Source organism: Neoarius graeffei, chromosome 8, assembly GCF_027579695.1.
Source record: "Neoarius graeffei isolate fNeoGra1 chromosome 8, fNeoGra1.pri, whole genome shotgun sequence".
NCBI lineage: Eukaryota > Metazoa > Chordata > Actinopteri > Siluriformes > Ariidae > Neoarius > Neoarius graeffei.
This window is the reverse complement of record NC_083576.1, coordinates 69,331,956-69,358,671: the sequence shown is the minus strand read 5'-3', so window position 1 is coordinate 69,358,671 and position 26,716 is coordinate 69,331,956. Positions and strand designations below refer to the sequence as shown.

The 26,716-nt window shown below is 41.4% G+C and overlaps 1 protein-coding gene across 1 annotated transcript; it reads left to right on the top strand.

Moving 5' to 3' along the window:
* The first annotated feature begins 1,959 nt into the window (after positions 1 to 1,959).
* ckmt1 (creatine kinase, mitochondrial 1) lies at positions 1,960 to 25,754 on the top strand. Its single transcript, XM_060928104.1, has 10 exons — positions 1,960 to 2,066; positions 5,369 to 5,601; positions 8,151 to 8,349; positions 10,148 to 10,243; positions 13,528 to 13,749; positions 15,227 to 15,312; positions 15,871 to 15,994; positions 21,218 to 21,352; positions 25,102 to 25,227; positions 25,315 to 25,754. Exons 1-10 carry the CDS (start codon positions 2,013 to 2,015, stop codon positions 25,426 to 25,428), a joined length of 1,389 nt encoding a protein of 462 aa, XP_060784087.1. The 5' UTR covers positions 1,960 to 2,012; the 3' UTR covers positions 25,429 to 25,754.
* Positions 25,755 to 26,716: the final 962 nt, after the last annotated feature.

The following is a 26,716-nucleotide window of genomic DNA, read 5'->3' as shown; positions in this document are numbered from 1 at the left end:
TTGGTGGGTTTCCTCACATGAACTGCTCGCTTCAGGTCCTTCCACAACATTTCCATTGTATTAAGGTCAGGACTTTGACTTGGCCATTCCAAAACATTAACTTTATTCTTCTTTAACCATTCTTTGGTAGAACCACTTGTGTACTTAGGGTCGTTGTCTTGCTGCATGACCCACCTTCTCTTGAGATTCAGTTCATGGACAGATGTCCTGACATTTTCCTTTAGAATTCACTGGTATAATTCAGAACTCATTGTTCCATCAATGATAGCAAGCCGTCCTGGCCCAGATGCAGCAAAACAGGCCCAAACCATGAGACTACCACCACCATGTTTCACAGATGGGATAAGGTTCTTATGCTGGAATGCAGTGTTTTCCTTTCTCCAAACATAATGCTTCTCATTTAAACCAGAAAGTTCTATTTTGGTCTCATCCGTCCACAAAACATTTTTCCAATAGCCTTTTGGCTTGTCCATGTGATCTTTAACAAACTGCAGACGAGCAGCAATGTTCTTTTTGGAGAGCAGTGTCTTTCTCCTTGCAACCCTGCCATGCACACCATTGTTGTTCAGTGTTCTCCTGATGGTGGACTCATGAACATTAACATTAGCCAATGTGAGAGAGGCCTTCAGTTGCTTAGAAGTTACCCTGGGGTCCTCTCTGACCTGGCTGACTATTACACGCCTTGCTCTTGGAGTGATCTTTGTTGGTTGACCACTCCTGGGGAGAGTAACAATGGTCTTCAATTTCCTCCATTTGTACACAATCTGTCTGACTGTGGATTGGTGGAGTCCAAACTCTTTAGAGATGGTTTTGTAACCGTTTCCAGCCTGATGAGCATCAACAACGCTTTTTCTGAAGTCCTCAGAAATCTCCTTTGTTTGTGCCATGATCCACTTCCACAAACATGTGTTGTGAAGATCAGACTTTGATAGATCCCTGTTCTTTAAATAAAACAGGGTGCCCACTCACACCTGATTGTCATCCCATTGATTGAAAACACCTGACTCTAATTTCACCTTCAAATTAACTGCTAATCCTAGAGGTTCACATACTTTTGCCCCTCACAGATATGTAATATTGGATCATTTTCCTCAATAAATAAATGAGGAAGTATAATATTTTTGTCTCATTTGTTTAACTGGGTTCTCTTTATCTACTTTTAGCACTTGTGTGAAAATCGGATGATGTTTTAGGTCCTATTTATGCAGAAATATAGAAAATTCAAAAGGGTTCACAAACTTTCAAGCACCACTGTACAAGAATAACATCAAGCTTATAATATAAACACCAGGTAATATATGGATATATGTAATAGTATTAAGAAGTAAAACAGCATTTTCTCTTCACACAGAACGTTCATAGGAACACTATTAGAATACAGACTTTTTTTTTTTAACCAGCTTTCTCGGATGAAAGCAGAGAAAACTAAAAGTCAAATCAGATGAAACAGTTGGGAGTGAGCGTGGGTGATGAAAAGTGCTTTTGACGAAGTAAACTGAAGACCTTCTTTGTCTTTGTTTTTCTCAGAAGAAAAACCCATGAAGATGGAGGAAAGGGCCACAATGATCCAGTAGCTCATTTATTGAATTGCTATAAACTGTGATAGTGTTTATCAGAAAGGTTATATTTTTTTAAACAGTAACCTTCTTAATAATAATTGGCTTTCACAAGGCAAATATCATGATAAACCTCTAAATTTGGGCCATCAAGGGGCTATGCTAGTGATAAAGTTGTGAGAAAGAAATGAGGAATTTTAAATGTCTTTTTATTTGTTAAAAAACCCAGACATATATGACTAAATCCTATTGGTGCATTATTTCCTTATTATTATTATTATTATTATTATTATTATTATTATTGTATAAAGTCAAAGTGTATTGTAAATTCTATCACAAGCGGATGATGCTTTATGAAGACAGCCATCAGTCAGAGCCTGACTTTAAACTGGGTTGGCATATTAATGGTTAAAACACTACTGAGTCACTGTAGACTGTGATAGTGAGAAAGTACACATGCTCATACCTGTTCATCAGCACCTACTGTATCAGATCACACCTCCACGGACAGTAAGTGAATAGCTAGTTTCTACGAAATTGCAATCTTTACTGTTCTGTTTCAAAATGTTCATTGTTACATTGCATTGTTGATTCTTCCGTTCTGGTTTCTGCTTAGCTATTCTGAAGTTCTCCAGCCTTTTCCTCAGGACTGTACTTGCCATCCAGTTAAACAGTTAAAAGATTTCTGCATATTAGGTTCATACATTTTCAGCCTAACTTTATTGTATGCATTGACAAAGAAATAGAAATAGGATCTCACTGTATTGCAGATACTTGAACACTGATCAACAGATTAGCCTATTCATACTTCCTGCTTTAATCCAAGCAAAGACTTACACCCTGTAATAAAATGCTGTCCATCACAGAAGCCTTATGTAAATCTGAAAATCTTATTTCCCTCAATTTGGTCTACAGTTTAAAAATACATATATTTGGCATTAATCTAAACTGGTCTATGGTTATAGAGTTTATTCTCTGATAACGTTTGCAGGTCAGACTTCAGTTTTAATCTGATGTGCACGTGGACAACTATTTCTTATGACTCCTGATGTGTCTAAATGTTGTTTCAGGCATATTTGCTAACATTTAACATTTTTAAAAGGTCCTGTTGAAAACTCTTAGTTGTTCAGACCAGCTGCTAAAAAAATAATAAGAGCTGGTTAAACTCATTGTCACATGAGTAGACAATAGACTGATGCAATTACAGGAAGTGTTCATTCAAAGCAAGCCGTTAAACAACACCAAAGCCTGAGGCAAAGAGGATAAACGGCGACAGGAAAATATCAGGTGAAGCACAAACAGGACGTCAGAGGTCATATCAAAAACAGAATTCCAAAAACACAAAGTCGAACAAGCAGAATCAGCACGTGTGTCAAAAGGCTTGGTAACATCGGAAACAAGGAACATATCGTATACTTCGCAAAGTCTGTGTGACCTGAGAGTCTTTCTTATATGTACGGGCCTTGATTGCGCTGTAATCAGGAACAGATGCTTGGCATTGATAAGTCTGATTAAGCATGTGCATGGTGTGAATGTGAGTTGCAGTCCGAGGTGTGCCACTGTGCACTCCGAGTGCAAACAAGTGTGGACGTGACACTGGGAGGAAATCTTTATTTAGTGTAAATGCTGAAAGAAAAGAAAACACTGATCACTACTACTAATGCTACATTAGTACGACATCATTTATTGCTCAGTTTAGTCAAGCAATAAGGAAGCTGGGAAAAGAGTCTATCAGCAGATGGTTGACAGTTAGACCAGCTCAGACTGTGACTCATCTGGCAAGTGATAGTTGACCAGAGTTTTCTTCTTACATCTTTTTTTCCATCTCTACGTTGGGTTAATGTGTTTCGGCTGAGAGGGCTAAGGGCCTTGATCAAGGGTCCAACAGTGGCAACCGAGGGCCTATAACCCGCTGAACCCCAATAGCTGGATTTTTCAAGCAGGAATAATACATAATAAATGTTAAACAGTTAATGGTAGTCACTTGGGCAGCATGGTGGTGCAGTGGTTAGCACTGTCACCTCACAGCAAGAAGGTTCTGGGTTCGTGACTGGGGGGCCTTTCTGTGTGGAGTTTGCATGTGTCTGTGTGGGTTTTCTCCGGGTGCTCCAGTTTCATCCATCTCATCTCATCTCATTATCTCTAGCCGCTTTATCCTGTTCTACAGGGTCGCAGGCAAGCTGGAGCCTATCCCAGCTGACTACGGGCGAAAGGCGGGGTACACCCTGGACAAGTCGCCAGGTCATCATAGGGCTGACACATAGACACAGACAACCATTCACATTCACACCTACAGTCAATTTAGAGTCACCAGTTAACCTAACCTGCATGTCTTTGGACTGTGGGGGAAACTGGAGCACCCGGAGGAAACCCATGCAGACACAGGGAGAACATGCAAACTCCACACAGAAAGGCCCTCGCCGGCCATGGGGCTTGAACCCGGACCTTCTTGCTGTGAGGCGACAGCGCTAACCACTACACCACCGTGCCACCCTAGTTTCGTCCAAAGACATGCAACTGACTACTCTAAATTGTTCATAGGTGTGAATGGTTGTTTTCCAAGCCTGGAAATGGGAGGGTTAAAACTATGCTCTACATGGCAGTGACCTCACATAAGCTACAAGAAGCGAGTTAATGGTAGTCATTTAAAACCCAAAATTACTCAATTTATATGGTCCACATACATTCTGTATAAACTTTCTGTGTGTTAAATGTTAAATATGGACTTCTGATATGTCATTAATAATGTGGTTCAGTTTGCATGATGCTTTCAATCCACATGTTAAAAGTGAAAGGTAAGATGTATAAGACAGTAGTGAGACCTGCTGTGATGTATGGATTGGAGACCGTACCCTTAACGAAGAGACAGGAGGCAAAGTTGGAGGTGGTGGAGTTGAGGATGTTAAGGTTTGCGATGGGAGGTTGGACAGGATAAGGAACGAGCACATCAGAGGGACAGCACATGTGGAGAGCTTGGGAATTAAGCTAAGAGAGATGAGACTGAGATGGTATGGGCACATCCTGAGAAGAGATGCAGAGCATGTTGGAAGGAGAATGTTGAGGATGGAGCTACACGAAAATGAGGAAGGCCAAAGAGGAGATACATGGATGTGGTGAGAGAGGACATGAAAGTGGCAGGTGTGGTAGAGAAGGATGCGGAAGACAGGGAGCAATGGAGATGAAAGATCCGCTGTGGCGACTCCTAATCGGGAGCAGCCAAAAGAAAAAGAAGAAGTTTGCATGATGCTAACATGTTTGTTTATTGTTTGGAATATTGTTTCAGAAGGACTTTTGGAAACGCAAACATTTCTTGGCTGATTAATTACTTTTAGAGTAAGTGGGATATGCATGAAACATCGACTTGTCCCTGAAATATTTAGTAAAATAAATCGCCAAAATGGAGAAACTAAGTCAAAGTACCTCAGAGCGCATGCACATTCACGGGACCTGGCAGAGGGCCCATCTTGCTCATGTGTCCACAAGTGGGCATATCATTACAGGTTACACTTGCAGTTTTAATGAAGATTGGATATTTTAGTCCACATGCATCATCTAACACTATTTATTTATTTATTCGTGGAATAAATGTGAACAAAAGAAATGCCATAATTTGACTACAGCAGGACGATGAGGCAGGAAATACATGAGGGTGGGGACAGTGGGGGTTTTTTTTCCCCTCTGTGTCGTGTGATTTATTTCCCTCACGTTGCTGTATTGCACATACTCCACTAGGGGGAGGGAGTCTGATCACAGTGTTTGAGCAGAGCTCTGCATTCTTCTGCATCTCATCTCAGCCTTTCACCCACTGGCAGGTCTCATCATCCATCCTCCTCCTCCTCCTCCTCCTCCTCCTGCTCCTGCACACGGCTTCACTTTGCACAGGCCACAGGATCATCATGGCAAGCAGCTTCGCAAGGATTCTCTCCTCCAGAAGGAGTGTGGGTTTGCTGTCTCTGGTGGGTGCTGGATCTCTCAGTGTAGGATTGTATCTGAGCAGAGAGCATGTGAGCGCAGGATCACAGGTCCGGAGACGGTACCCAGCCAGGTGAGCTTTAATAATAGATATCTTCTGTTAATGACTGTGTCTTAAATTCCAACCAGTAAGCCAGTGCACTATTTTATATAATAGGTGCTAGTTAGTGTACTGGACACAGCAGTATGTGGTTTGGGACGTATCCCATGTCTTGAGCAATGTCACCAGTCCTATATGCATGTACCTACTGTATGTCCACTTTCCCCTCATGCATCTCATCCAGATAAACAGTGCACTTGATTATCTGCATCATCTTTATATCAGATCTGAATTATAGAGGAAGATGGATAGCCAGGTTTCAGGTGCACACACAAATAATAATAAACGAGTTGTTTATAAGATGCATACTGTTCCTGCAGGAAATGCTGTATCTGCAGGAGCAACAACAGGATTAAAAGCCTACCAGGGTCTCTATCTGGCACATGCATGAACTGTAATTGCGCAGCATCGATGAGATAGATAGGTGTGTAGGAAAGAAATCGATTCATTAGGCAGTACAGAATGATTATCACGATTCACTGGAGATGCCACTGCACTGTAGTGCTGAATTCTTACATACTGCACCATAGGATCAAAATGGCAAAACCAATATGTGGTGATTAGTGATTGAATCTAAAATCTGCATCCATCTGACACATAAAAACCCACAGTGCATTTTAATACCGCCTTACATGATGTTTTTTCACGACTGGTAATTGCACGACATTGCTTACATTTGTCCATTTTTATTCTGTCCACTCCACATCCACACCCAGCTGCCATATATTTATGTGCATGTGATTATACGAGTGATATTTGAGTATATATGTGAAGGTGCATTGTACCATGTTGTGCCCTGAAACTGTGCACGTGCCTTCAAGTAAACATGTGACATCATGTGAACAGTATCAAACCACACATGGTAAACGAATCACATGAGAAAACCACTTGATAAAACTGCATAACCTCTGTTTGAAAAATCAACATGTGCTTAACTGAATTACTTGCATGTTTTTTGGGAGGTTACAGGCAGTACACACACAGTAACCCCAGCTCAGGATCGAACTGATAACCCTGGGGCTCTGAGGCAGCAACAGTAGGGGAGAGCGGGGAGACTCGGGACAGTTTGTATTCCCATAAATTAATTTCAAACAATCAGGTTTTGGGCGGCACGGTGGCGTAGTGGTTAGCGCTGTCGCCTCACAGCAAGAAGGTCTGGGTTCGAGCCCCATGGCCGGCGAGGGCCTTTCTGTGTGGAGTTTGCATGTTGTCCCCGTGTCCGCGTGGGTTTCCTCCGGGTGCTCCGGTTTCCCCCACAGTCCAAAGACATGCAGGTTAGGTTAACTGGTGACTCTAAATTGACCGTATGTGTGAATGTGAGTGTGAATGGTTGCCTGTGTCTATGTGTCAGCCCTGTGATGACCTGGCGACTTGTCCAGGGTGTACCCCGCCTTTCGCCCGTAGTCAGCTGGGATAGGCTCCAGCTTGTCTGCGACCCTGTAGAAGGATAAAGCGGCTAGAGATAATGAGATGAGATGAGACAATCAGGTTTTAGATCACATCAGAAGTTAAATCTTGTCCCTTAGAGTAATCTACTTCCTTTGGAGCCATGAAGCTGGACACTGCAGTAAGGTCTGTGCAGTTCAATATTTTTGCCAACCAAAACATGTACAGTATTTTCTACTTTAATCCACCTCCATTCTATGGTGTAATGTATGCTGGTGAGTTGGGAATTTGTTAGGAACTAAATTATGTAGCCTAGAGTTACCATATATAGTATTATTTATTAAACTTAAATTCTGGGGGGAAAAAATTTAATGATTTTTTTTTTTCAAAATGGCCAGATGGGGAGAGTTGGGACAGTTCGTCATGCTACAGGTTTTTTTTCTTGTGGTTTACAAATATAAAATTGTTTAAAAATGTTTGTTAAAATGTGGCCGTGTACCTGCATGAGCATTAAAGGAACAGTCCACCGTACTTCCATAATGAAATATGCTCTTATCTGAATTGAGACGAGCTGCCCCGTACCTCTCCGAGCTTTGCGCGACCTCCCAGTCAGTCAGACGCACTGTCACTCCTGTTAGCAATGTAGCTAGGCTCAGCATGGCCAATGGTATTTTTGGGGGCTGTAGTTAGATGCGACCAAACTCTTCCACATTTTTGCTGTTTACATAGGTTTATATGACCAGTGATATGAAACAAAGTTCAGTTACACAAATTGAAACGTGGCGATTTTCTATGCTATGGAAAGTCCGCACTATAATGACAGGCGTACTAACACCTTCTGCGCGCTTCGACAGCGCATTGATACCGTCACTCAGGAGTAACGGTATCAATACGCTGTCGAAGCGCGCAGAAGGTGTCCCAAGTCTCCCCGCTCTCCCCTACCTGCTGCACTATCCTGCCACCCATTTGTCAGTCAAAGCAAATGCACTACATGTGAAAAAAAATGCATGAATTCCAAAATGTGAAGTTCTATTTTTTAGAACTTATATTAATTTTCCACATTTTTCACATGTGAAGTTTTCTGTAAGGGCTACACGCTGTGTCTCCATAAAACAGTAGTCTTTGTTCTCAAACAGTGCGGAATACCCAGATTTACGAAAACACAACAACTGCATGTCCAATCAACTGACACCTGCTATATATGCCAAGCTGTGTGACAAAGCCACTCCAAATGGCTTCACACTGGATGAGGCTATTCAGACGGGCGTGGACAACCCTGGGCATCCCTTCATCAAGACTGTGGGCATGGTGGCTGGAGATGAGGAGTCCTATGAGGTCAGAGGCTATTCAGATCACTGCATGTAGCATCAAACAATATGCTGTAATGAATGGATCAGAATGAGCATTTTCAAATCTAATATGGTTCACATGGTTGAGACAATACTGTACCACCTTAGCCATTAAAATAAATCTCTTTTTCTTGTTGCACAGTATTCCAAAATGATTGGGTGTTTTTGGGGGGTGAATGATTCTAAAGAAGAAATAAAAAGTAGTACAAGTCTATAGTAATAAATAAAGTAATAAAGTAATAATAATAATAATGTGTTGCCAGGCAAAACAAACCTTGCCCGGTAGCGCTTAGGATGAATATGAAGGAAGATATCATGAAAAAATAGGTACCCAATGGGTACATGTGGCTACTGCCTATGAATAAAATTGTTTTCTGATCCCATGTCCATACAGTAAATATAGCGTATATATTTACTCTATGAGGCAGTAGCCACAAAAATGAAGCATAATCCAAAAATGAACCATTTAAAAACCACAGAAGTAAAATATACCAAGTGTCTGTATTTTATATTATTCTACTCTTACCTCTTACAGTTTTCAAAACTGAAACCTCCGAACGAGGCTGACACACACACACTGTCACCATGACCCAAACTCTTATTTCCCAGAAATGGCCCGGCGCTAGAGCTCAGTGGAATGCACTTTCCCTCTGTAATAAGCATAAACATGTCTGAAAATGATTTCTTTAGTCTAGTCCATTTATTTCGAATAGTGAACCAAATTGTATACACTCACTGGACATTTTAATCACAACACGTGTATGTGCATGCGCAGTGCACGACTGTTACACTCTTACATTCTTACAGCCTGATGATGTAGGAGCTATATGAGGCAGTAGCCACAACAAAAACGATTTTGACCTTTTTGGTGACCTTGACTGGATGACCCTCAAAATGTTGGAGGAGGTTCTATTTGAGACCAATGCCCATCTATCCTGAAAGTTTCATGAAGATTGATTCAGCCATTTTCCTGTAATATCGTTAACAAAAAAACAAAGAAACAAACAAAGAAACCCAAACGAAAACAATACCTCACCCCCTGGTGGACTCCGTCCCAGGCGAGGTAATAATAATAATAATAATAATAATAATAATAATAATAATAAAGTAATAATCGAAAGTAGTAAAAGTGGCAAAATCTATGTATTTGAATAAATAGGTGTGGCCTATACTGGATGTTTTTTTTAAATTATTATTATTATTATTATTAAATATAAACTGGCGGCACGATGGTGTAATGGTTAGCACTGTCGCCTCACAGCAAGAAGGTTCTGGGTTCAGGCCCAGCGGCTGATGAGGGCCTTTCTGTGTGGAGTTTGCATGTTCTCTCTGTGTCTGCGTGGGTTTCCTCCGGGTGCTCCGGTTTCCCCCACAGTCCAAAGACATGCAGGTTAGGCTAATTGGTGGCTCTAAATTGACCGTAGGTGTGAATGTGAGTGCAAGTGGTTGTTTGTCTCTATGTGTCAACCCTGCGATAACCTGGTGACTTGTCCAGGGTGTACCCTGCCTCTCGCCCATAGTCAGCTGGGAGAGGCTCCAGCTTGCCTGCGACCCTGTACAGAGTAAGCGGCTACAGAATGGATGGATTAAATATGAACAGTACCACCATGTCCCCAGAAATACTGCAGAACACTGGAGAAAACTCCCAGTACTGTCCATATGGTGATGATATGAGACTAGAGATATCCAAAATACTAAAAAAAATTAAATTAAATTAAAAATTAAAGGCTTTTTTAAAGGCTGAGGCTTCTTCTTGTAAGTTGAGAAATCTTTGTTCCTGACAGGTGTTTGCTGATATTTTTGATCCTGTCATCACAGAGAGACACAATGGTTATGACCCACGCACTATGAAACATCCCACTGACCTGGATTCCAGTAAGGTACTTGGAACTACAGTATAACAAGCATTAAAGTGCTGATGACACGTTTTTGACATCTTTGGCGATGTTTTATAACATAAAAAGTAATTCCCGATGATCCATATATTAATTCACGAAGGCGCCTATTTTACAAGTTATGATAAAAAACGCGGCTATTTGGGCAAATTTGACAGGGCTGCAGCACCCAGGAGACGAAACAGGAGGAGGAGCTATATGACGTCAGCGAAAGAACCTTCGTCCTAACTTACCAGTTTGTTGTTGATGCGACAGGTGTTCAGTTTGTCATTATTTAGTATTATTATTATACATATATATACGTATATATATATGTATATATATATACACGTATATATATATATATATATATATATATATATATATATATATATATATATATATATATATTATGCCTTCGCGTTGTGTTGCCGGCTTTTGCTCCAAAACCCATAAGAATGGGGTAAGTTTATTCAAGTTTCCCAGAGATCCCGAGCTGCATGCGAAGTAGGTGAAGCAAGTCAGGAGCACTCGTGACAAGTGGGAGCCCTCACCAGCATCCGTCCTGTGCTCTGAACACTTCGATTTGGATTGTTTTGACACCCTTCCCAGTTTAAAAGAATCTCTTGGGTGTTCAGTTCAGCACAAACGTGTGTTACTACCATCAGCAGTGCCTACACAGTGTTGCCAGATTGGGAGGTTTCCTGCCCAGTTGGGCGGTTTCAAGTGCATTTTGGTGGGTTTTGAACATATTTTGGGCTAGAAAACGTCAGCAGTATCTGTTGCCAGATACTGCTGAAGTTTTCCAGCCCAAAATATGTTCAAAACCCACCAAAATGCACTTGAAACTGCCCAACTGGGCGGGAAACCTCCCAATCTGGCAACACTGCCAGTATTCTGGAGGGGGTCTACTAGTAGCTATGCCGGATCCAAAGACAGTCCTCCTGTCAGAACATGTGTTGTGAAACGACATAAGATAAAGGTACGTAGAGCTATAGATTCTACATGATAATCATAAATGTAATCATAAAGTCGGCGTGATATCAGTCATGTATTTGCTTGTGAAAGCTTGTGGCTTTCATGTAACTGCCGCCTAGCAACGAGAGGCAAAGGGTAAAGAGGGTAGGCTATCATAGATTCTATTCGGAAGAGATCAACACAATTCTAGACTCCCAGAAGAGGAAGAGCTAGCACTAGAGAGTTCACCGGCGTTTTCATGCGCCATTTCCACTGAGTAGAACCAGAGTAGAACAGTCAGTGAACCGCAGCGTGTTCTTCCGCTGACGTCACAGCACTGCCACGAGCCACGGACCCAGTTTTCTTGCGCTGTGCAATTAAAAGTTGGATATTCGCGTAACAACAGCTTCTTTTCACGTAATTATAACAGAAATCTAACATGTTTGCCATGTTGTATAGTTTATTTAAGAAATTGCATAGAGTCATGTTCGTGTCATCAGCCCTTTAATATCTTGCTTTTTCCTTAACTCAAATAATTGCATACTGTACAGTGGCATGCAAAAGTTTGGGCACCCTTACTGAAAATATCTGTTATTGTAAATAGTTAAGTGAGCAGAAGATGAACTGATCACCAAAAGGCATAAAGGTAAAGATGACATTTCTTTTCAGCGTTTTCTGCAAGATTTGTGTATTATTTTTGTTTTGTACAATTGGAGAGTGAAAAAAGAAAAGGAACACCATGTGAAAGTTTGGGCAGCCCAATACATTTGAGTTCTCAGGTAACTTTTACCAAGGTTCCAGACCTTAATTAGCTTATCGAGCTGTGGCTTGTTCAAATTCTTCGTTAGGAAAGGTCAGATGATGCAGATTTCAAAGCTGTATAAATTCTCTGACTCCTCAAACTTGTCCCTAAAATCAACAGCCATGGGCTCCTCTAAGCAACTCCCTAGCATTCTGAATAATAAAATAATTGATGCTCACAAAGCAGGAGAAGGCTACAAGAACGTAGCAAAGTGTTTTCAGGTAGCCGTTTCCTCAGATTGTAATGTTATCAAGAAATGGAAGTTAACAGAAACAGTGGAGATCAAGGTGAGGTCTGGAAGATGAAGAAAACTTTCTGAAAGAACTGCTCATTGGATTGCTAGAAAGGCAAATAAAAACCCCTGTTTGACTGCAAAAGACCTTCAGAAAGATTTAGCAGACCCTGGAGTGGTGGTGCACTGTTCTACTATCCAGCGACACCTGAACAAATATGACCTTCATGGAAGAGTCATCGGAAGAAAACCGTTCCTGCGTCCTAGCCACAAAATTCAGCGTCTGAAGTTTGCAAATGAACATCTAAATAAGCCTGATGCATTTTGGAAACAAGTCCTGTGGACTGATGAAATCAAAATATAACTTTTTGGCCACAATGTGCAAAGGTATGTTTGGAGAAAAAAGGGTGCCAAATTCCAGGAAAAGAACACCTCTCCAACTCTGAAGCATGGGTGTGGATCGATCATGCTTTGGGGTTGTGTTGCAGCCAGTGGCACAGGGCACATTTCATTGGTCGAGGGAAGTATGGATTTGAATAAATACCAGCAAATTCTGGAAGCAAACATCACACCATCTGTAAAAAAGTTGAAGTTAAAAAGAGGATGGTTCCTACAATAAGATGATGATCCAAAACACACCTCAAAATCTACAATGGAATACCTCAAGAGGCACAAGCTGAAGGTTTTGCCCTGGCCCTCACAGTCCCCTGACCTAAACATCATTGTAAATCTGTGGATAGAGCTCAAAAGAGCAGTGCATGCAAGACAGCCCAAAAAACTTGTAGAACTGAAAGCCTTTTGCAAGGACGAATGTGTGAAAATCCCCCAGGTAAGAACTGAAAGATTATTAGCTGACTACAAAAAGTGTTTACAAGTTGTGATACTTGCCAAAGGGGGTGTTACTAGGTACTAACCATGCAGGGTGCCCAAACTTTTGCTTCAGTCCTTTTTCCTTTTTTGTCATTTTGAAAATGTAAAAGATGAAAATAAAAAATTGTTTTTGCTTGAGATATAAAGGGAATGAGTCATCTTTAACTTTATGCCTTTTGGAGATCATTTCATCTTCAACTTGCTTAACTGTTCACAGTAGCAGCAATTTTGGCCAGGGGTGCCCAAACTTTTGCATACCACTGTAATTCCAGTACCAGCATTTTGTATAAGAAACTTCTGACAATGATCTTATACCTGGTACACAACTCTGCATTACTTATATACCTTATAAGACTGCTATTAAATGCATTGCAGTCATGCCCGCTCTAATGCAGTGGGTTTTTTAAAATGAATATGTTTTCCTTTCAGATACGAGGCGGTATGTTCGATGAGAAGTATGTGTTGTCGTCACGGGTGCGGACAGGCCGCAGTATTCGAGGTCTGAGTTTGCCTCCTGCCTGCACACGTGCTGAGCGCAGAGAGGTGGAGCGGGTGGTGGTCAATGCCCTCGCTGGCCTGCAGGGTAGCCTGGCGGGCAAATACTACAGTCTGACTGAGATGACCGAACAGGAACAGCAGCAGCTCATCGACGTGTGTATCTGACCTTTTACGCAAATCTTTATAATCATCACGTTACTGTATGTTCAGGACAGTTATAAATTATTACATCACAGCACCTGCTGTTGATGTCTTTCATTTAAAGGACCCATGGCATGGTGGTTTGTTGATGCTTTAAACGGGCTCGTGGAGGTTTCCGGATGTTATATCCGCAGCCTTTCTCGAAATGAACCCTCGGCACGTAGATATAGCCTCCTGGGAGAAAGCCCCATTTCAGCGCTTTTCCCAGTGCATTGTTTTGCTAATGAGAAACAGGAGGCGGGGAAGGGTAGAGGGTGGGGGCAGGTCTTATCATTAATATTCATGACATGTAAACGTGCTACCTCTGATTGGCTAACAGCACTGTGACGCTACCTCCAGTGGGTCAGAACAAGCGGATGTGGGTGTCTTACTATGGCGAGAGAGAAGGAACAAACCGCGAAGGGAAAAATACCGCGCGCTGACGTCATTAAGGTGCGACGCGAGGAAATAAAATAAATTCAACAAATGTTTGGGTTTTTACTGAACAAACAAACAAATAAAATGAACGAGTGACTTAAAAAAAAGAATGTGGGTGTCTTTGTAAAAACTGTTTTGATTGGCTATTATAACAGAGCATGCTGCATGCTTTTTGGTTTTGTAGCGCAGAGTACCTGGCTAACTGCAGGAAGCGGTTAGCTGCACAGCTAATGTAGCCATTGCAAGGCTAACGTGGCACCGATTTTAAAACACGGCAAAACGACTTAACAGTTATACACTTACTTGTTCGCTGTTTGTGGCTGATGCGGCAGGGATGCTTGGTACGGACCCAGGCTTCAGTGACAGTTGATGTGCAAAACCTGCCCTGTACTGTCCCAAGTTGTGGAAACATTCCTCAGGAAAATGCTTCCGACAAACATACACCGTCTTAGGTAGACTCGACGGCGTATTATTGAAGTAAATAAAATTAAGCCACTGCGTCTTCAGGGGTTCTCCCGTCGGCAGTAAAAACAGACTCTTTTCTGTGTTGTCACATCCATGTACAGCGCAATTTCCATGTTTCGCTCGCTTAGGTGATGCCATGTTGTGTCCTCTATGGTCTCCTCACTACAACTGGGCGGGCAATCCATACAGTGGGTGGGAATCCAGAGGGGGGGCGTGGGGATCATCTCCCTTGCTGACGTAGTAAAGGGAAGAGCTTATCAACGCGCCGTTTTGACGTGCCATTCTCAAATGTTGGGCATAGTTTGGTTTACACATTATGAAATTTCTAGCCACTGGGGTGACTTAAGAAGGTCAGAGGAACTCATTTTAATGTTAAAAAACCTCAGAAAGTGAAAATTTCATGCCATGGGACCTTTAAAAGTTAAAGTTTGCATCGCAGGAAGCTAGGGCACTTTGCCATATTTTCTTCTCATGTTAATTATATAATGTATAATTATACTGTTCTATGAAATTAACATTCTATATACGCATCTGTTTGGACCTGCAGGATCATTTCCTGTTTGATAAGCCAGTTTCACCCCTTCTGACATGTGCAGGAATGGCACGGGATTGGCCTGATGCCAGAGGCATTTGGTAAGAGAGGCATTTTAGCAGGAGGCTGAAGGGCTGGAACAAATAATGCTTTAGTTGCTAATACTGCTCAGTCTTGAGATGAATGTCAGAGCCCAGCTATGTACACTATGTACACTCATCCAAGCCCAGCCTCTGTACACTCATCCAAGATTGATCACTCACGTCCTTGTCTGAGTAGCTTTCCTGATTGATTTTCTTTCTCACTGTGCCTTCCTGGCTTCCAGAGCAGACAGCTTTCAACTCCCTGTCATCCGGCTCCTAATTTAGCTCAAGTCAAATCTTGAACTTAGAGAAGATTACTAGATCAGTAAAAAAGTGGTTTGGGTTTGTCTGTAGCACACATTTGCATAAGCATCTTACTAGTTTGGTTAAAGGTCAACAATCTTAGTATAATACTCTCAAATATTTTTCATTTTTCACAGACTTTCTGGAAAAAAAGCTTCTTAAATGTTGTAGGTCAGTTCTTGGGCACAGTCAGGTTGCAACTGAAATTTTTTTTTTTAATTCAGCTGTACAGTATTATTAGCTGTAGGTTTTAATACTGTGGCTCTTTTACAGGCATAACAATGAGAAAACATTCTTGGTGTGGGTGAATGAAGAGGACCACACTCGGGTGATCTCCATGGAGAAAGGGGGCAATATGAAGAGGGTCTTTGAGCGTTTCTGTACAGGCCTCAAAGAGGTGAGTTCACTCGTCTCTCATTGACCACACTGACGGAACACAAGCTTCTATTATTTATTCAACAGCAATCTGGAACATGTAACTCAGCTGTGTTTACAGCAGTGTGGAGCCTTTTGTGAATATACATACAGCAGTAAGATAAACTGTCCTGCAGGATTGTTATTTACTCCGAATTAGACAGACCACATCTTCCAAAATTGTTTTGAGCTGCTTTTGTGACACTTTTGAAAACTTATAGCGATATTTGTTATGGGACTTTGCTTTTATCACTAACATTATGACTGTAGCCCTGTGATGACCTGGCGACTTGTCCAGGGTGTACCCCGCCTTTCGCCCGTAGTCAGCTGGGATAGGCTCCAGCTTGCCTGCGACCCTGTAGAACAGGATAAAGCGGCTAGAGATAATGAGATGAGATGAGTCAGTCAGTCAGGCAGCAGCAGTGCAATGCAAAAAGATCATGCAGATACAGGTTAAGAGCTTAAGTTAATGTTCAGATCAAACAGAACGGAGGGAAAATGTGATCTCAGTGATTTTAACCGTGAAATGATTGCTGGTGCCAGATGGATTGGTTTGAGTATTTCAGAAATTGCTGATCTCCTGGGATTCATACACAACAGTCTCTTGAGTTTAGAGAAAATGATGCAAACAACAAAACACATCCAGTGGAGCAGCAGTTTTGTGGGTGGAAATGCCTTGTTGATGAGAGACATTAGAGGACTGGACTGGATAGAGTTGACAGGAAGGCTGTGGTAACTCAAATAATCACTGTGGAACAGAAAAGCATCTCAAAACACAGAACATGTCAAACCCTGAGGCAGATGGGCTACAACAGCAGAAGACAACATCTGGTGCAGCTCTTGTCATATTTTATATATATATATATATATATATATATATATATATATATATATATATATATATATATATATATATATACACAGTTAGGTCCATAAATATTTGGACAGAGGCAAAATTTTTCTGCCTGAAGTCTTGAACTCATGGACATCACCAGACGCTGTTTTTCCTCCTTTTTAATGCTCTGCCAGGCCTTTACTGCAGCGATTTTCAGTTGCTGTTTGTTTGTGGGTCTTTCTGTCTGAAGTTTAGTCTTTAACAAGTGAAATGCATGCTCAATTGGGTTGAGATCAGGTGACTGACTTGGCCATTCAAGAATATTCCACTTCTTTGCTTTAATAAACTCCTGGGTTGCTTTGGCTTTATGTTTTGGGTCATTGTCCATCTGTATTATGAAACGCCGACCAATCAGTTTGGCTGGATTTGAGCACACAGTATGTCTCTGAATACCTCAGAATTCATCCGGCTGCTTCTGTCCTGTGTCACATCATCAATAAACACTAGTGACCCAGTGCCACTGGCAGCCATGCATGCCCAAGCCATCACACTGCCTCCGCCGTGTTTTACAGATGATGTGGTATGCGTTGGATCATGAGCTGTACCACGCCTTCGCCATACTTTTTTCTTTCCATCATTCTGGTAGAGGTTGATCTTGGTTTCATCTGTCCAAGGAATGTTCTTCCAGAACTGTGCTGGCTTTTTTAGATGTTTTTTAGCAAAGTCCAATCTAGCCTTTTTATTCTTGAGGCTTATGAGTGGCTTGCACCGTGCAGTGAACCCTCTGTATTTACTTTCATACAGTCTTCTCTTTATGGTAGATTTGGATATTGATACGCCTACCTCCTGGAGAGTGTTGTTCACTTGGTTGGCTGTTGTGAAGGGGTTTCTCTTCACCATGGAAATTATTCTGCGATCATCCACTACTGTTGTCTTCTGTGAGTGTCCAGGTGTTTTTGCACTGATGAGTTCACCAGTGCTTGCTTTCTTTCTCAGGATGTACCAGACTGTAGATTTTGCCACTCCTAATATTGTAGCAATTTCTCGGATGGGTTTTTTTCTGTTTTCGCAGCTTAAGGATGGCTTGTTTCACCTGCATGGAGAGCTCCTTTGACCGCATGTTTTCTTCCCAGCAAAATCTTCCAAATGCAAGCACCACACCTCAAATCAACTCCAGGCCTTTTATCTGCTTAATTGAGAATGACACAATGAAGGAATTGCCCACACCTGCCCATGAAATAGCCTTTGAGTCAATTGTCCAATTACTTTTGGTCCCTTTAAAAACAGGGTGGCACATGTTAAGGAGCTGAAACTCCTAAACCCTTCATCCGATTTTAATGTGGATACCCTCAAATGAAAGCTGAAAGTCTGGACTTTATGTCCATGTCCATTATATAACTATAACTTGAATATGTTTCAGTAAACAGGTAAAAAAAACTAAATTTGTGTCAGTGTCCAAATATATATGGACCTAACTGTATATATATACACATACACACACGTAGATATATATATATATATATATATATACACACACACACATACACACACACACACATTACATATATATATGGCCAGCTGGAGCCTATCCCAGCTGACTATGGGCGAGAGGCGGGATACACCCTAGACAAGTCGGGGTGTGTGTATATATATATATATATATATATATATATATATATATATATATATATATATATATATATATATATACGTAGATATATATATACACACACACATACACACACAAACACACACACACATTATATATATATATATATATATATATATATATATATATATATATATATATATATATATAAATGTGTGTGTTTGTGTGTGTTTGTGTGTGTATGTGTATATATATCTACGTATATATATATATACACACACACCCCGACTTGTCCAGGGTGTATCCCACCTCTCGCCCATAGTCAGCTGGGATAGGCTCCAGCTTGCCTATAACCCTGTACAGGATAAGTGGCTACAGATAATGGATCTCGATGTCTCTCTCTCTCATATTTATATATATATACACACACACAGACTACTGTGCAAGTCTTAGGCCTCCTATTTTTTTTCATACAAACTTTGTTATAGATTTCTATTTTATGACTTCTACATTATCCAGTCAGTACAAAAACATTTTAGAGTCCAAACGTTCGTTTTCCAGCACAAAATTAACTGTTACAGAAAAAAATGTTTGTATCTGAGCAGCATATTCCACAAGAGAGCACTTTTCAGATTAAAAAAGAAAACATAATAAAGGCTGCTGGGTTTTGCTGCAAAATTAAGAAGCGAGTGTGACAGTCAAAGTGTCCAGAAGAACTGTGGCTGGTTCTGCAAGCTACTCAGTAAAACCTACAGCTCACTTCCTTATAAAACTGCACTCATTGTACCTGAGACTACTATTTTTTTTTAAAAGCAAAGTGTTGTCTCACACCAAATACTGACTTTATTTCATTTATTACGGCTTACTGCTGTTTACAGTATTTTGTTTTCATGTTGAAACATTTCATTTAATTATTTTTAAGCCATCTTTGGTCTGCAGCATGTTTGATTTTTAAATTATTTCTACTCACGTTTTAAAACAATGATCATGACTTTCTACTCACTACATTTCTGTATATGTAAAGAATAATAAGGTGACTTTTTAGCACCAGACATCTCAATTCCTAAGAAGTTTAAATTTTTAAAGATGTGACCACATGAATGAGAGACCTAATACCCATCTCTAATTTATCTGTTGCTATGTACACTTTGTATTTATCATGGCAGCTTGTATTGTGACAGCTAACCCTTAGCATGCAGCTAGTTTGTATTAGTAAATTTATTGTCATGCTAGATAACTTGAGAGATTAGCAATTGTTTCATACTTTATATAGGATTTATATTGTTCTACTTTAAAGTGAAGAATCTGAAGCTGTTTTTCAGATTAATTGGATTTTTAGTTAAGTAAAGAATTTTTGTAATTTTACCACCTCTGATTATTAATAACAGAGTGGCCGTGTGGGTGGCACGGTGGACGGTACGGTGGTGTAGTGGTTAGCATGGTCGCCTCACAGCAAGAAGGTTCTGGGTTCGAACCCAGCAGCCGGCAAGGGCCTTTCTGTGTGGAGTTTGCATGTTCTCCTTGTGTCTGTGTGGGTTTCCTCCGGGTGCTCTGGTTTCCCCCACAATCCAAAGACATGCAGTTAGGTTGATGTGGGGTGGCCTTGGGCTGAGGTGCCCTTGAGCAAGGTACCTGACTGCTCCCTGGGTGCTCTGGTGTGGCTGCCCACTGCTCTGGGTGTGTGTGTGCATGTGTTCACTGCTTCAGATGGGTTAAATGCAGAGGATGAATTTCACTGTGCTTGAAAGTGTGCATGTGACAAATAAAGGTTTCTTCTTCTTAACAACTTTAAAAATACATTTTGACTCAGAAATAAATGTAGAAGAAGAGAAGAAGAAACCTTTATTTGTCACATGCACACTTCAAGCACCGTGAGATTCATCCTCTGCATTTAACCCATCTGAAGCAGTGAACACACACACACACACACCCAGAGCAGTGGGCAGCCACACTACAGCGCCTGGGGAGCAGTCAGGGGTCAGGTACCTTGCTCAAGGGCACCTCAGCCCAAGGCCGCCCCATGTTAACCTAACTGCATGTCTTTGAACTGTGGGGGAAACCGGAGCACCTGGAGGCAACCCACGCAGACACGGGGAGAACATGCAAACTCCACACAGAAAGGCCCTCGCCGGCAGCTGGGCTCAAACCCAGAACCTTCTTGCTGTGAGGTGACAGTGCTAACCACTACACCACCGTGCCGCCTTAATAATACAATAATGTCACTCTTTACATTTGTCTTTTCATTTTATGCTTTTCTTAAAATATCTTCAGAGAAGGGCGGCACGGTGGTGTAGTGGTTAGCGCTATCGCCTCACAGCAAGAAGGTTCCGGGTTCGAACCCAGCAGCCGGCAAGGGCCTTTCTGTGTGGAGTTTGCATGTTCTCCCCGTGTCCGCATGGGTTTCCTCCGGGTGCTCCGGTTTCCCCCACAGTCCAAAGACATGCAGGTTAGGTTAACTGGTGACTCTAAATTGACCACAGGTGTGAATGTGAGTGTGAATGGTTGTCTATGGATAGGCTCCAGCTTGCCTGTGACCCTGTAGAACAGGATAAAGTGGCTAGAGATAATGAGATGAGATCTTCACAGAATGAAAAAATATGAATTCAACCTAGCATGTGCAAACATTACACTGCTGGTGTAGGTGAAAAAAAAATTTGTGCTGAACCATAAATTTGTGGAGATCTGCATGACATTTGCTTTTTCAAATGTGCCCAGTCATCAAAGTGATTGTGTGTTTCTGTGTGTCTGTCTGCTCTGCTCAGGTGGAAAAGCTGATTCAGGAGAAAGGCTGGGAGTTCATGTGGAATGAGCATCTGGGTTACATCCTCACCTGCCCTTCTAACCTGGGCACAGGTCTTCGCGCTGGCGTCCATGTTAAACTGCCTCGCCTCAGCAAGGTGATGAATACTTGATGATTCACTTAATGATTATAATGTGATTATGACAACAAAACTATCACAGCTTCTCACTCATTTAAACTTACTAGATATGATCAGGACTATAAGATATAATTAATACAGATTTAACAGTTATTCCACAAAATCGAGTCGTACACGAGCTGATAGCAGGTATAAGCCATGTACGACGAGATTGAGTGGAATAATTGTTTTATTCCATCCACATTCACTGGATTTTGAGAAACAGAGCATTTTTATGGGACGGCCTTGGGCTGAAGTGCCCATGAGTGGCGACGCATACATACGTATGCAGCGGCTTTGCTCTCCTGTGATTAACTAAATTTCGTTGTACATTTGTACAGTGACAATAAAGGCATTCTATTTTTATTTTTTGCAAATTTGATGAATAAAAAATTTATACAAAACATCCGACAAAATCATTTCCGCTTAGAATGTAAACAAACCGGCGAAATGACAGTAGCAATTTGTGAAAATTCTATAATAATAATTCTTGAAAAATTAAAAAAAGATACATTCTTACCACCAAATACTTTTATTCCATATTTTATTGCTTGTTTGGATTTTTTGTGGTTTTGTTTTCAAGTAGAGTTTTTATTTCATCCTCGGTTGGTTCAGCAACACGTGCCGCCATTTTGTTGTTCTTCTTCTTTAGGTTGTTTTGACGGTTGGGAAGCCAACTTAAAGGTGCATTACCACCACCAACTGGGCCAGAGTGTGGAACAGGAGATATTGGGGGACAAAAAAAAAACTATTTGCCCCTTACACATATCCCACAAGCCACTGTGCGGGTGGGAACTTCTGGTGGCCAGGCCCAGGCTGCTGATAACAGCACAAAAACCAATATTGGACCATATAATCAGTTTCAGTGTTCAAATATCGGATGCAAGCTGAAATGTGATGTTATTAGATAGCTTTTATATGTTTAGTTACTGGTTCCATGGTATTTTTCATCAGCACAGAAACTTTTAATTGGTCATCCTTATATTATCGCCCATACAGCCCTTTCACTCTCTGCATTGTTTACATGAAATACATGTTCCAATTACTCAGCACTATAATTCTGACCAACAACATTAACAGTGTACATTTACATTGATAAATTGTAAATGTGCAATCATTTTGATCAGTATTAATCTTGAAAAAATCTGTGAGACCATGTAAACCTGTAATAATATTTGAACGTCCGATATTTGAACATCCAATATTTGAACACTGAAACTGATTATATGGCCCAGTATTGGTTTTTATACCGTTATCAGCAGCCTGGACCTGGCCACAGGAAGTTCCCTACCCCGCAGTGGACTGTGGGATATGTGAAAGAGGCAAATATTCTTTTAGCTCTTAGTGTTTCTTTTAAATTCTTGATACCACCATTTTGTTTTTCCTTACTCACAGTATATGAACTGACAGCCTAGTAGTAGGGTAGCTAATCAGAGCATGCGATTGCTCATATCCAGTGAATGTAGATAGAATAATAATTTATATAAATACTGTAAGACAAATACTGACTGATATTTATTGCAGGAACTTGCCATTTCCTGTTCAACTAGTTAACTCTCCCCATCACACTCCCAACACTAACATGTGCTTCCTCCAAGATATGTACAGCAAGTCTCTGTATTCTTGCTGTGTCACAGGGTAGACAGCCCCTGACTGACAGGGGCGAGAGTAACTCCATCCCTCCCACCTAGAGAGCATGGCCAGTTTTGCTCTCTGTTATTTGTTCCATAATCATACATGGCTGTGGCATTTTCAAGATTCAGACTTGCTATTTAAAGGGATCCTCCAGTGGATTTATTCTCAAACTTATTTTAAGTAAAAGTAGTCACAGATTTCAAAAATCAAATTTTCATTTTCGGAGACCAAATAGTGTTCGAGAAAAATGAATTTTCTTTAAAATGCCAGATGGGCTTCCTGCAGTGGTGACGTACATGATGACGTCAGGTAGTGGTCGCTTGGAGCATCTCAGCTGTTTATATTCTTCGTTTACATCATAGTTTTGCTAGTTTTACAAGTATTTTTACAGAATTTATCAGTTTTTAAATAAGTTTGCGGCAGCATGGTGGTGTAGTGGTTAGCACTGTCGCTTCACAGCAAGAAGATCCTGGGTTCGAGCCCAGCAGCCGACGAGGGCCTTTCTGTGCGGAGTTTGCATGTTCTCCCCGTGTCTGCGTGGGTTTCCTCCGGGTGCTCCGGTTTCCCCCACAGTCCAAAGACATGCAGGTTAGGCTAACTGGTGACTCTAAATTGACCGTAGGTGTGAATGGTTGTCTGTGTCTATGTGTCAGCCCTGCGATGACCTGGCGACTTGTCCAGGGTGTACCCCGCCTCTCACCCATAGTCAACTGGGATAGGCTCCAGCTTGCCTGAGACCCTGTACGACAGGACAAGTGGCTACAGATAATGGATGGATGGATGGATGGATAAATAAGTTTGCTTCATTGTGTAGCATATAAATGCCACAGTGATGCTAAAAAGAAAGCACAAGCTGGAACTAGACTACATTTCCACAAAGAAAATGCAAAGTGTGCTTGTTCAACTGTGGCAGTGTCACCAACAGAAACTGGACCAGACATGAGGCTTTGCATTGCAAAATCTTTTTTAAATGAGCTACATGGTGCTGGGTAGATTAACAAAGAGAGTGTGTGCCATGGTTTAAAACAGAGATTTTAGACCGTGAAGTGTCATGTCACGCTGCGAGTTGAGCCATTTTAAACCAAGATTTTAGAGCGCGCAACCACATACTACACTCAGAGACACTATATACACTACACACACTATACACACTACACACACTTTGCCACACACACACACTATCTGTAGATCATGTAAAAAAAAAAAAGATTTTGCAGTGTGAGGTCTCATGTCTGATTTAGTTACTGTTGGTGACCCTGTGTTCCAGCTGAGCAAGCACACTTTACATTTTCTCTGTGGAAATGCAATCTGGTTCCAGCTTGTGCTTTCTTTTTAGCATCATTGTGGCATTTATTTGCTACACAATGAGGCATAGTTATTTAAAAACTGATAAATTCAGTAAAAATGCTCGTAAAACTAGCAGAACTACGATGTAAACAGAGAATATAAACAGCTGAGTTGCTCCAAGCGACCACAACAATACGTCATCACACATGTCACCACCGCAGGAAGCCCATCTGGCATTTTAAAGAAAATTAATTTTTCTCAAACACTATTTGGTCTCAGGCGGCACGGTGGTGTAGCGGTTAGCGCTGTCGCCTCACAGCAAGAAGGTCCGGGTTTGATCCCCGTGGCCGGCGAGGGCCTTTCTATGTGGAGTTTGCATGTTGTCCGCGTGGGTTTCCTCTGGGTGCTCTGGTTTCCCCCACAGTCCAAAGACATGCAGGTTAGGTTAACTGGTGACTCTAAATTGACCGTAGGTGTGAATGGTTGTCTGTGTCTATGTGTCAGCCCTGTGATGACCTGGCGACTTGTCCAGGGTGTACCCCGCCTTTCGCCTGTAGTCAGCTGGGATAGGCTCCAGCTTGCCTGCGACCCTGTAGAACAGGATAAAGCGGCTAGAGATAATGAGATGAGATGACTATTTGGTCTCCGAAAATGAAAGTTTGATTTTTGAAATCTGTGACTACTTTTACTTCAAATAAGCTTGTAAATAAATGTTGGAGGATCCTTTAAAGCAAACGCTTTACTGCTGTGCCACTCAGGAGCCCCATGTTCAGTTTTTTAGAGTGCTACTCTCTCTGTCTACACAGGACCCTCGCTTTCCCAAGATCCTTGATAACTTACGGCTGCAGAAAAGAGGCACTGGTGGAGTTGACACAGCAGCCGTGGGGAGCACCTTTGATATTTCTAACTTGGACAGACTTGGCCAGTCAGAGGTCAGTCATGTATTCTGATAATTTGGTATCAGTTTATTACAACACAGAACAGACAGGGAAAATATATGTGTGTTTGTGCGTGTTTAGGTCCAGCTGGTCCAGACGGTTATCGATGGAGTAAACTACCTAATTGAGTGTGAGAAGAAACTAGAAAAAGGCCAAGACATCAAGATCCCTGATCCTATTCGCATAAGGAAGTAGACGGAAACTGAACCTCATCCCCTTATTTCCTCATAATTATGGTACTCTATACTCCATTCCAAACAGCATGCTTTTAGTGTGTTGTGTCTTTGCAGCTCCACTCTTCTGTACAACAGGAGTGAATGTACTGTATGACATGATTGTGTTGATGTGGCATTGCCATTCTTTAACATACCACTGTCTCTTATATTGACCGTGCTGCAATAAGAGTATTATAACCTTTGAGAATTGTTCAAATTCTAAGCAGTAGAGAATCATGTCAATGTTTGGGGGGGTTTTCAGAAAGAAAATGCTAAACTACATAAAGCGCTTTATTGACAGATTAACATTGTTGTCTTGAGTACTTTTTATTTATCCACGGCTACATGTGAACTGTGATAACAGGGTATGTGGATTGGCAGGGGTTTTGAAAATGAAGCTAAAACTCTAAGGTCTATGAGCCTAATTCAGGCACATGCTAGTGCTGAACACTAATTAGAACAGGATAAAGTTCAGCTGTCATGTGACCAAAGATAGCCTTTATCTGCCTCTATTGTGTTACAGTTCCCTTGAGCTCTCCATAACCTGCACACACACACACACACACACACCGCTGCCAAGGTGACATTGAATAGGCCTATTCTCAGGCTCCCTCTCTTTTTTCGAGAAGCAGTTTCACTCAGGGAAGTTTCAGTTACAGCTGTTTTACAGAGAGTAATGGGCCAAGGCACTGTGTGATGCTAAGTCAGATAAGCCTATTCAGGTGCACAGTGGGAACTAGGATATATTCTATGCAGCATGCCTCTTAAAAAGAACAGTTATTTCATATCCTTCTTAATATGAGTCTAATACTCTTAAACCATTTCATGAATTCATGTAACCAAAGGCAAATATTGCAGTATCTATGATACCATGGTGGGTATGAGGGAATTTAAGGAGATTGTAGGCAGGCATGAGCAAGAGCAGTGCTGGTCTCAGACAGGCCACTATCAATGTTATGAATTTGGAGACACACCTGCCCATGGCCCAAGTGAAAACCCAGACACCATACTTCCACCCATCCAACTGCACACTTCTTTGGGTTTGCTGTAAGTCCTGCCAGTCTCCAGAATCTCAGGACAGCTTTAGGTTGTTGGATGTGCCATTGCACATTACTGTAAATAATATCACCCAAATAGGCAGTGAGATATACTTGATTATGAGTGATTCAGTGAGTTTTTTAGTCACATGTACACTCAAGCACAGTGAAATTTCTCCTCTGCATTTAACCCATCTGAAGCAGTGAACACACACATGCACACACAAGTGA